At 33.2% G+C, this 12,019-nt stretch overlaps 3 protein-coding genes across 3 annotated transcripts in view; 1 reads left to right on the forward strand and 2 right to left on the reverse strand.

The window, feature by feature from the left end:
- The window catches only part of LOC104732104 (CSC1-like protein At4g15430), a 6,997-nt gene extending 5,302 nt beyond the window's left edge, over window positions 1-1,695 (reverse strand). The window contains exons 1-5 of the mRNA XM_019233601.1: window positions 1,290-1,695; window positions 693-1,036; window positions 447-602; window positions 226-361; window positions 18-135 (exon numbers count right to left, since the gene is read on the reverse strand). Of these exons, the coding sequence (XP_019089146.1) occupies window positions 18-135; window positions 226-361; window positions 447-602; window positions 693-1,006 (724 nt within the window). The 5' untranslated portion in view covers window positions 1,007-1,036; window positions 1,290-1,695. The remainder of the gene's footprint in view (window positions 1-17; window positions 136-225; window positions 362-446; window positions 603-692; window positions 1,037-1,289) is intronic.
- On the reverse strand, window positions 4,659-6,997 carry LOC104732107. The gene is made up of 3 exons (XM_010451639.1): window positions 6,724-6,997; window positions 5,162-6,433; window positions 4,659-5,084 (listed from the first exon to the last, which is right to left on the reverse strand). The coding sequence occupies exons 1-3, from the start codon at window positions 6,904-6,906 to the stop codon at window positions 4,854-4,856; spliced, it is 1,686 nt and encodes a 561-aa protein (XP_010449941.1). The 5' UTR covers window positions 6,907-6,997; the 3' UTR covers window positions 4,659-4,853.
- LOC104732108 (cytochrome P450 71A27) lies at window positions 9,513-12,019 on the forward strand (the record flags this gene model as incomplete). The annotated part of the gene is given in 4 exon segments (XM_010451640.2): window positions 9,513-9,974; window positions 10,447-10,935; window positions 11,361-11,639; window positions 11,727-12,019. Coding segments are annotated over 4 exon segments (1,451 nt in total), but the record flags the coding sequence as incomplete, so codon positions are not given.

Raw genomic sequence — 12,019 nt, forward strand, 5'->3', positions numbered from 1 at the left:
TGGACATATCAGAAAACCTGAAGATGACTTTACCTGGAAAGTGAGGTAGTGATCTGGATGATTGACCTTGAAGAAATGTTCAACAAGTTCACATATTGATTCATGAGGATCTGTAGGAATGTTTCTTACAAGCACCTAACATCAGTAAGAAAATAAACAGGTTTTCAGCTTATTTAATCACAAGTAAAACTCAAAAGAGCATCGAAAGATTCAAAGTTTCATTACAGTGAACTGGTTAGGTCTCCTTTGGTCATTTGCAAGAAACTGTAGCCTCATTAATGCTATATTCTGGTACTCTCTTTTCAGGATAAAGCATGTCCAAAAGGTGATGGCGTAAGCTGCACACAAATGCATCCAAAATCTACAGAAGATGAGGATCCAATGAGTGAAACATATTGGACAAAGAAAAAATAAAAAGCCACCAAACTTGGAGAAGCATCTCTTACCTAGGTGACCCATTCGGTATATTTGATAACGAGAGTTTATCAATATCACTGAAACTTATATTAGAATGCCTTAACCGGTCCAATCCCTTGTTTGTCCAATTAACAGGCACCATTGTCGTAAAAGCAACACAAGCTATGGGGAAAAAGATCTTGAGCCTGCAAAATTTTTCCACATGGCTCAGAAGTCTTAAAAACCAGGAGGAAAACAAGAGGGCTTAGGGAGATACATATAGTATGTATATATACCCGAGTAAGTAGATCCTCAAGTAGACAACAGAATCCAGTCCAGCGTGATCGACGAGCTCGGGTTCTGGCATTTTTAAAGCTTCAGGCATCCAGTTAAGGAATCGAATATAGGACCTGAAGTCCAAGTTGATAAATTTGCTTCCAAAGCCACCTGTTTGTATAGAGCTACTTCTTAAGCCCTTGAGATACCATTTAGGGAAATAGACTCTGTCATTTACTGGTTGAATCCTGAATATAGCAAAAGCTAAGAGAAAAGCGAATGCTGTCACTATATTGATTGCTGCTGCTACTCCAATATCGTTTATTGTAGCCATGCGACGGTGAAAGAAGACACTATTCTTCTCCTGTAAAGAAAAAAAGATTCAAAGGAAGAAGAACACAGATTCAGAGTTTGCAAGTTGAGGTCAGAAATATCCAAAAAAAAAAAAAAAACAAATCAATCGCAACTTGCTGTGTTTTTTGTTTTTACACAGAGAGCATCCCAAAACAGAAACAAGAACCAATCTGTCACAGTCACACAGAGAGCATCCCAAAACAGAAACAAGAATCCAGCTTTTGGTAAATTAAAGAAAAAGACCAGATTCACACTTCAGTTACCTTTTAAAAGAGCTAAAAGACAAAGCTTTCTTGTTCTTGCAGGAAAAAGATTTCAGACCAAACCGTCGAAGACAGAACAGTGACAGAGGACGAAGAAGAAGAAGAAAAAGCAGTTTTTTTCTTTGCCGGGTTTTTAGGAAATATGTTCAAAGATTCATTCGACTAAAACATTACTGCGAATTTATTGTTTAAATGGATCCGTGACGGTGAAGGTGTGAAGAGAGAAGAAAAAAAAAACTTGTTAAGGAGGACATGGCAAAACGTGAGCCTTCAGTGTATTTATGAAGATGCTCTTCGTGGCTATGATAGTGACTAAAGAGTAAATCAAAACCGTGACCCTAAAAGAGAGAAGATGATGACAAGAAAAACAATAGTAGATGGGGAGTGAGTTTTATTTTTCTTTCTTTTTTGGAATTTGTCTGGTAACGTTTTTATTTGATTTGTCGATAGTCCGGTGCGTAAAACTAGTGGCTATGATTACATTTGGTTTCTTGATTTTGAATAAAGGTAATGGTGTTAAATACGTGTATAATGTAAAAGTTGATGGACCCTCCAAATAAAATAAAACGGTTATTTCTTTTCTTTTAGCAAGTGTGAACATGTTCGTGATATATTTACAATTCACAACCACTATATTTGATATTTTTCGAGTTTTTAATTGGTTTTTTTTTGGGTGGATAATTGAATTATTTGTGAAGGTGACGAGGTATTTTTTTTTGTTGCTTTTAAATTGTAAAAGTGGGTCCGAATCTACTTTTTGCCAACATATAAATTTGGATTTAGTATGCATTATCCGTATTTAATATGTTGGTTTTTTTGTCAAAATATATTTTTTTAGGTATTTTCTAATATAAAACAAACTTACATAATACAATATTACTAGGATTTAACCCGCGAGACAATATTTTTTAATTTTTAAAATTTAAAATTTATAATATATTTATTTGTTATTTTATTAATTTTAAAAATATAATTCTACAGGTATTTGATATAAGTATTCAAAGTATATGATTTTTGTAATGTTTTCAAAGTTTTAACCCGTGTGGTATACGTATAGTTGTAATACATTTATCTCGTGGTACACATCTAAAAGTGTTTTAAAAAAAACAATTCCACTCAACTCCCTATATGGGATTAATGTCAACCCGTCTCACCAAAATCAAAATAAGTTTTTGCGTAAAAAATCAAAATAAGTTTATTTATCAAGTTTAATTATGTTAATTGTTTTACCAAATTAGCATATTTTATAGTTTATAATTTTCCATGTCAATATATATAGTTTATGATAATTAATAGAATTTTAATTTTTTTGGTAATTCCTCAAAAAATAAAAAATAAACCAAATTATATGGGGGTTTTCAACATATTTAATGTGACATTTATAATTGGATTTCCGGTTTAAGAAATTTATTAATGTTAATATAATTACGGATATTGTAAACTTTTGTTATGAAAAATCTGTTGTATATCATTTAAATTTGAGAGATTTTAGCATCCATAAAAAATAGTTTTGGAGATTTAATTGGTTAAAACTTTAATGTGTAGAGTTGTTTTTGGGAAAATCGGAATGTATAGATGTTGTTAAGATTTTATGGCAATAAATGTAATAAATGTTGGTCAATTTAAGAAAGTTTAGTATTTGAGTTTCTCTGCAGTGTTATTTATGGAATTGTTTTAAGGGTTAATGTTGTTAAAAAATTTAAATAAGTAAAACTTAAAGGGCAGAAACTAAAATGTACTTCAAAAATATTAATATAGATATATTTGGGCAACCAATCTTGAAGTTATTTTCTAATTGTTAATGTTTGGTTGACAAAAAAAAAAAAATACAATATCATATAACCAAAATTGATAAAACAAAGAATCGAGCTGAACTTAAAATCAATAAAATATCTGAACCAATCCTCAATTCTTATATGTATACGAAGAATCTAAACCGAAACGAAAATCAAATGTTTATGTGAACAAGCCGAAATGCCTAAAAAATAATTATATATCTAAAATATTAATTATATTGAGATTTAATATAAATTATTTATTCAAAATTACAATTTAAATCCAAACATAACAATTATTTTAAACAAAAATAACCAAAATACTCGACATAATCAAAAATATTTGAAAGTTCTTAGCTATAAATGTCAAAATTGTACCAAATTTTATTTAAATTTAACCATTTTTCTTAAAATTTATATTCAGGTAGTACCTAGAACTGAACTGAAAATATCTCGAACCAAACCAAAATTCTAAAATAGTTGAATAGATCATAAACCCCTTTATTCCAAATATTCAAAACTGACCTGAATATATTATGCTCAAGAGTCAAGATAATGTAAGTAGAGCCGTTTATAATAAGTTGTGTGTTAAAGATATATTTTTATAGGTATATTCTGATATAAACTTTAGATAGAAAACAAACTGCTTACATGATATGTTCAAGATAATGTAAATAGAGCCGTTTATATTTTAAATTCGTTATTTGTAATATTTTTTTGGTGTGTTCTGTAATAGTTGTCCAAAAACGCGTTTGTCATTTCCACATTATCATTCGACTTTCGTAGTAAAAAAAAAAAAAGATTCTAATGATGAGATCTAGTAATTTGATACATAGAATAGACCACAGGTTAAAGAGTTGGATGTTTGTAAAAACCCAATCTTTTGCGTTGTTCGTCGTTTCACACGTTGTTGTGTTAAAGTTGCGTCAAAGAGAATATAAACTTGAAACTAATGTCAAAGAATGTTTTCTACTTTTTACTGTTTTGTAGTGTATATTGGTGTTAAAGGTTAACAGTGGAATATATTTTCAGGCTTTCAGCTATCATTACTCTTTTAAATATGTTTCATAGCCATAATGAGTATTAATTTGATATTCGTTTACTGCTTTCCAGAAGAAATATCTGATTCCACTTGAACTAATCAAGAAATTAGCATGTGATGTTTTGGGTTATAGCACAATTAGCATTAGCTAGTGTAGCACCATTAATACGTGGTGGGAAGTAAACTAAGTCAAGAATTGAAGGGACATTTTATAGTATATTATTGTAATATTCTTTTTGAGGTGTGATATGTGAATTGCTTTTAGTTTTGATTTTTGTTTCAAACTCATATTGGTAAACTTGCAAAGTACAAAATCTCTTCCTCCTTACTCTTATTTTCAGCCACAGAAGTTGTTGACTTAAAATAAGAAAATAGAAATCATAAAACAAACTCTCACCCAAGCAACTTGGTCTCCCAGCTAGTCCCTATGATAGTTTTCAGAAAACTTTCTACTATTAAACAATCACTCTCAATCATTGTCGTGACTCCTCATGACCCCATTGTAATAGTACTTGCACATTAAGCATCATTGTTCTTTTTTTTTCTGGAGTCGTTGTATAATTTTTCGTCGATTATAGTAAGTCAAAAGTTGGACATTTGAGGTATCTCTGGGCTCTACATAATCTTTTGTTTCGGAAAGTGACTTTCAAGAATCAAATTGATATATCCATAAATACAAATGGGTTTGATGCTTTGATACCTTCAACATCATAATCAATTCTTATCCATATCAATAGAAGAGCCAAATTAGCTACTCTTGCCATGAACAGCAATCTGGTGAATGTCCATGTCTTTGAGCATCACAGATCGACCGCAAGAATCACATGGTGCTGTTCTTGAACCACAAGTACTCTCATGTTCTGACATTCCTCTCATCCTGTCTCTAGCATCAGCTGCAGAGTTTCCCGCTTCCACCATATCTCCGCAGAACCTACACGCGATTAAACGAAGAGGACAATCTCTTGCTTGATGTTGAACCTGCAACAAAATCACAATCTCATGTTAACTTAACCATTTTCGAGCACAACAAGGTAATGAGAACAATATATACTCACCATCTGTTCTTTCTCAAGCACTATCCCACAGCCACAAGTGAGTGGTTCATGAAAGACTTTCAAGTGTTTCTCCATCTCTGTTGGCTGCAGTGCTTGTCCACATTTTTCACAGTGCAAATGGTTTTTCGCCTCCTCAACTCTCAGAACGATTCCGCATCCCTGATGTTTACAAACAACGTTGTGTCTGCTACAGTATGCCTCGTGCAACGCTATACTCCTGCTTGGAATTGAATGCTTACAGTTCCTGCACTCTACTGTATCGACATCTGATGAAGATGATACAGCCCGTTCCCCAACCTTAGCTCTATCGATGCTTTCTTGCGTTAGTACTGAAACCTGGTACTTGACTATTCCTTTGAAGCCATATACACCTATACTGTAAGTCCCTGAGCTCAGCGCTCTTTCCTTTGATCCCAAGATCAAGGTCTTTGAACCCACATCATGTGAAGACCACTCGTGTTGATGAAGAGAAGGGAATAAAACTGGGTGTTTTGATACATATAGATCAGTATCCGCTCCATCCTTTTCCACATCTAGCTTTACAATAACTTTGATGTTTCCTGCCAATAATTTTTCTACAGTAGCCTCATCAATCGCAAACTTATAGTAATCATACTGTCCTTCTTCCACTGTTCCTGATTCAGATTTCCCAAACTGAAGTGGCCTCAACACACGCTGATTCGGTTGATCTGAAACTATATCTGGACTAACTATATCAACCTCAATATCAGTCTCCAGAACTGAAATGCTTGATGCTGGCTTTAACTCAAGAACCTTAAGCTTGTAAGAGACCTGTCCATAGTTTACAGAGAGAACATCATCAATAGAAAGTGTAGCATGTTGGCGAAGAATGGTTTCAAGGATAGCTTTATGGTTAGGCAAATCCGAGAAACCAAGGTTGTCCGGTTGAAGCTTCGCGTAACTGCCTTTAGGTAGCCGGATATAACGTATATCCACCAAAGGAACATCGACTGGATCATGTGATGAGAACAAGTTGCTCCACACGTGAGGAGGAAGCCCAACAGTACCATCCTCAGCAGTAAACTCAAGAACACCAGAGTGTGTTGTCTTTTTATTATCTGAGTGGTCAGCTACAGAGAGCTCAAAGTACAAAGGACCTTTATCGAAAGCTCCTTGATCAGATAGCTCTGTAAAACACGATGGTGGTAGTTTAATCTTATCCCCATTTCCTTGAAAAGGAACAGCTTGAAAGACTCGTTCAAACACTATCCCATCTCCAGAGATTAAACTTTCTTGCATATGTTGATCAGCCTAAACACAGTACAAGAAAAGCAAAAGGATCAAAGAGAGCCTACCCAATGTCATATGCATCAAAATCTACAATAATTACAGAAATGAACCAAAACCCATTTGCTAACAAAATACGAATCAGGTGAAGTAGATTAGAATCACACTAGTCTAAGATTAGTACCACCAACTCGAGATGGGATCGAACAAGAAACTATTACAGAAACCTAATTTTTTACCCAAAAACGTAGGGAGAAACTAAAATTCCCAAAATCGAGAAACTGAAAAGTCGTAGTAAGAGTAGAGATAGAGACCTTAATCTGGGCTTCAATGGCGTCAAGTCTTTTAGCTCTCTGAGAAGCTTCAATAGCTTCGCGTTGCCTAATCGCAGCTTCCTTAGCTTTCTTCTCTCGATCGAGCTTCAGTTTAGCCCTTTGTTTCCTCTCTCTCTGCTCTCTTTCAAGCTTCTCCTTCGCCGATCGAAGCTCGAAATCCATTTTTTCTTCTTCTGAGGATTCGAAATCTCAAGGTAGAAGAAGAAACAACAACAACAAAAAAAAGAGAGGAACTTTGTGATTTTTCTCTTGTTTCTTCAAGAAAAAGCCAGAGTGGTGTTTTTTTATAAGGCCTTTTTTAAGTCAAATAAAGTATCTGGAAGGATCTGGGCCTTTCTTAAAGCCCAAACAAGATGGTACAAAGTCAGCTATGCAATAAAAATATATGATTTATATTGTTGAACATGTTGTGGTTTGTATTTATTTGGATTAATCCTTATTTTCTTTTCATCATTTTTATTAATCCTTATTAAACTACTTACTAACTAAGATTAAAAATTATTATATTAGTAGTTATAAGTTTAAAAATACTTAGATACCTGTAGGGGTGAACACTTGTATTCACATACTCTCCTCCCAGCCAATCCGAATCTTCTATTTAATATTTCATTAAAAAAATTAATCATAACTATATTAAAAAGCAAAACAAATTAAGAAAATAAATTATGTATTCTTTTGATTAAGAAAAGTTAAATATTGGCTTGATTTAGATTTTACAATTAAACGAGGTTATATATCGGTTTGAGTTTATAAATGAGAATTAGGATATAGATTTTACAATTACAATTAGTACAAAATTATATGTCGGTTTGGATTTATTAATGAGGTAATTAGGATTTTGATTTTTTTACAATTTAAATAAAATTATAAGTCGGTTGGGTTTACAAATGAGGTGGTTATGGTTTAGATTTTATAATTAAAAAAAATTATACGTTGATTTTATTTTACAAATGAGGTGGTTATGGTTTAGATTTTACAATTAGAACGAAATTATATGTCGGTTTGAATTTACAAATGAGGTGGTTATGGTTTAGATTTTATAACTAGAATAAAATTATATATCGGTTTGGTTTATAAAAAGCGGTTTAAGTTTTTATTTTACAATTATGTATACAAATTTTGTTTTCTTATTTTATAAAAAAGTGAATAAAGAGGTTCACTCGAATCCGACTCAAATCCAAACATGTAGGACTAGTGTTTAGTTCTTACTCTCGAATCTAATTCAAATATTACTTTCGGTAGTATAACTATATATATATGTAGAATTAGTGTTAGTTCTTTCTGTCTACAAATTCTTGATATAGATTTTTATGTCCACACTGTCATCTGATTTTAGATCACATGATTTAGACACTCCAAATTTGTGTGACCAATGCCGTGGACTCATAGTATTTATATTTCTTCAACAGCCAAAGCCTAAAGGTGATATAACGTTCAAGGTATTTTTCCATTTTCNAGTTAGTTTTTTTTTTTTTTTTTTTTTTGTTGCCAAAATTGACTACTTTCATGATTTTAATTATCATTTCCAAACATATTTAGAGCTTTGCCGAAATTTATGAAAAATGTGTCCACAATATCCATGCATACACCCCAATAGACCAATCATAAAAGGATAGAAGTGAGGATCATCTATCATGGTTTACTTTTCAATGTCTCTCAAACGAGAGACGTCTTTTTCCATCTCTCTTATTTTTCATTTTTCTATATTTAATAGTAAGAGACACTTTGAAAGACTATTGATGTTGATGCTCTGAGGCTATAGATTATGAAGCTGTTGAATAAATATTCAATTGCTTAGTAAATATAATGACATTGTTGAATAATATGAAAATACATATAAACTAAGTAACACTAATTTTACATATATAGTTATACTTATACTACGAAAACTTTGATCTGAATTAGATTGATTCAACGTGTGGATAAGAAACAAATAAGATCAATGTTGTTACATGGCAAACTGTGATTGGAGAAAAATGTTGAGCGAACGTGAACGGTGAACCATTGTAAATAGTCAAGGTATAGCGTGAACTTTATGTAGCGGGTCATCTGAAAGAGAAGGTTGATGACATGCACTATAACCGCATTATTGACTTGTGAGCTTCTTGCCAAAAAAATATAAAAGTTTGTTGACTCTGTATTACTGTATACATAGTGCCTTTTAGAGAGAAAAAGGGTGAGATCAAAACATCCACACGTTTCACAAAAGCACAGTGGACACTTGACAAATACTAAAGATAGAGAAAATACAGATATATATCAATCGTGAAATCTACACCAGAGAACGATGAGGGTTGACTGAAGTCGATGAGAGATACCGCCACTTTCTTTACCCGTGGAGACACATTGATCCATTCGGTGCCGGCTTAAACATATTACATGTCCCTGGGCAAACTAAAAAAAAATACCTTTTAACCTATAGAAAAACTTACTGATTTTTTGTATAGGTTTTTTGGTTCATATAATTTTTTTTGTGCCCTTTTCTAATTTACAATTTTTTTTTATGCCCCTTTATAGTGTACAATTTTTTTTGTGCCCCTTAAAACTTAAAAAGTTCTTTTTTGTGCCTCTTTAACTTACAATTTTTTTTTTGTGCCCTTTTTCTTATACATATATACCCCTTTAATCAATGTACCCAGAGTGGTCACACTGCCCGCCCTGCTAGTTAAGCCGGCACTGGATCCATCCATCCATGTCTTGAATTATTATTAATGAGTCCAAAAAAATTAAATACAGATGAAAGATAAAAAAATAAAAAATAAAAATAGGGTCGTGTCCCTTATAAAACACAAAGTAGAGAGATGATGCTCAAATCACACAACTGCTAACCAAACATAAATATGGAAATGATATTAGTCTCTTTGTGCTTAGCCACCTTCTTGTCCCTTCTCTTCTTAAAAGCACTCCTTAAACGTATTACCACCACGAAACGTAAGTTACCACCGTCTCCATGGTGGTCGCTTCCAGTGATCGGAAACCTCCACCAGCTCGGTCCCAACACTCACCGCTCTCTCCATTCTCTCAGCCTCCGTTATGGACCACTCATGCTCCTTCATTTAGGCCGTGTCCCTGTTCTCGTGGTTTCTTGTCCAGAAGTTACTCATGACATCGTGAAAACACACGACATCAAATTTGCAGACCGCCAGGATTCAAAAGCTATTGACATATATATGAAAGGTGGGCGTGGTATAATCTTTGCCCCGTCCGGAGAAGATTGGAAGAACATGAAGGTCCTTTTTTCCTGAATAAATTATTCCGTATAGACTATCAGAGTATATATATGTTATTATTTTATATGATCGGTCTCCAATTTGAAAATGCAGGATTCATCATAGAAATTAAGTTAGACTAGCCTGCCAACCATAATTTATACTATTAGGTTTTGTGATAAGTTTATATGAGCTTTAGTTTGATGTATTTTTGGGAACTAGTACTCCATCCATTGCAAAATAACAGTCTATTACTCTGTTTAATTTTATTTCACAACATTTGAATATATAAATATGATATTTGAAATAAAACAGAGGGGATAGTATTTAGTTTGTGTATATTTTATCTACATATATGAATTTATTGTGAAAATTTCCAATAAGTTAAATGGTTGTTTTTTTAATAAAAGAAGTGCTTCGTATGTTACACGTAGTTGTATCTTTACAATTGGATATATTATATATATACTATATCAACTTGCGATACTTGCAGAGTCTGTGCATGATGCATCTGTTCAACAACAAAATGGTTCGGTCCTTTGAGAAGCTAAGAGAAGAAGAGATAAAAGTATTGACAAAGAAGCTAGAAGAAGCATGTTCATCTTCTTCATCAGTAAATCTAAGGAAACTACTTATGACTCTTACCAACGATATCATGTGCAGAATCATCTTGGGAAGAAAATACAACAGCGAGGAAGGTGGAATTGATATCAAGAACTTAGTAGTGACATTACATGAGTGCTTTGGCAAATTCTTTGTCGGAGATTTTATTCCCAGCTTGGCATGGATAGACAGGATCAGTGGCGTAGATGATAAAATGGAAGACATAAATAATAAGTTAAATGGATTTTTAGACAGCGTGGTGCAAGAACATGCCGATCGCGAAGAGCCATCAGATTTTGTTGATATGTTGCTATCGATTCAAAAAGATCAAACCAAACGATTTGGACTTGACAGAGGTGACATAATACTCATCCTCAAGGTAACCCCACCCATTCCTTTTGTTTTGCATATTTTCATGAAAAATGAATTTGCAGTACATATATAATGTCAATTTTAAAAAAATAAAAAATAAATAAGTTAAAGTTTTGGTAAAACAAACATTTATTTTTTCATGTAGAAACACATACATATCTGACTGATTTTAAGCAACATTAGAACTCTGATATAGTCTCCATTGTATACGCTTTCGTTGATAGTAGATGAAATCTAGAGGAATCAATATATACAAAGTGTATAAATTAGTATAATACACATGAATGTGTTTGATCTATTGAAAACTAGACTTGATTTGGATCAAGGTAATTATGACATAGGTCACTGATCCATAAAAACCTCGTAAAAGAGTTTGGACTAAACCCAAATTGTTACGTATGCTAAACAAATTAGTGTTCTTTGGTCTTTCAGGATATGTTTTTTGCAGGAACATTAACAAATTCCTCAGTACTAGAATGGACAATGGCAGAACTTATGAGGCATCCAGAGTGTATGAAGAAACTTCAAGATGAGATTAATACAGTGTCGGCGCATAACTCAAATGTAACGGAGAAAGAAGTTGAAAAAATGGACTATTTACAATGTGTGATCAAGGAGGGGCTACGGCTGCATCCCGCTGCTCCATTATTGTCAAGGATATCTACTGAAGACATCCAATTAAAGGGATATGATATTGCTGCAGGGACAATGGTAAATATCATATATATATATATATATTTTGAAATACAATAAGACTAATAACATAGTATGTAGTAATATACTTGGCTTGGAACACAGGTTCTAATCAATGCTTCATCAATTCTTCGAAACCCTACTATATGGGGACATGATGCAGAGGAATTTAAACCGGAGAGGCATTTTGGTTCGAATTCGGACTTTATTGGTAATGATTCAAAGTTCCTTCCATTTGGAGCGGGAAGAAGAGTTTGCCCCGGACTGGGATTTTCTATTGTCTTGTCCAAATTAACACTAGCCAACCTTGTGAAACGGTTCAACTGGAGAGTCACGGTCGGACCAGGGGAAGATGATAAGCCTGATCTAGCTGAAGCCTCGTCTGGTATTGATGTTCG

Source organism: Camelina sativa, chromosome 12 (genome assembly GCF_000633955.1).
Source record: "Camelina sativa cultivar DH55 chromosome 12, Cs, whole genome shotgun sequence".
NCBI classification, from domain to species: domain Eukaryota; kingdom Viridiplantae; phylum Streptophyta; class Magnoliopsida; order Brassicales; family Brassicaceae; genus Camelina; species Camelina sativa.

Bases quoted from the DNA above. Each gene is read 5' to 3' on its own strand.
- LOC104732107 (XM_010451639.1), bottom strand. From the start codon at position 6,906: ATGGATTTCGAGCTTCGATCGGCGAAGGAGAAGCTTGAAAGAGAGCAG. The intron at 6,434-6,723 runs GTCTCTATCTCT...TACTGTGTTTAG, and splicing joins CCATTGAAGCCCAGATTAAG to GCTGATCAACATATGCAAGA. The intron at 5,085-5,161 runs GTGAGTATATAT...ATTTTGTTGCAG, and splicing joins TGCTTGAGAAAGAACAGATG to GTTCAACATCAAGCAAGAGA.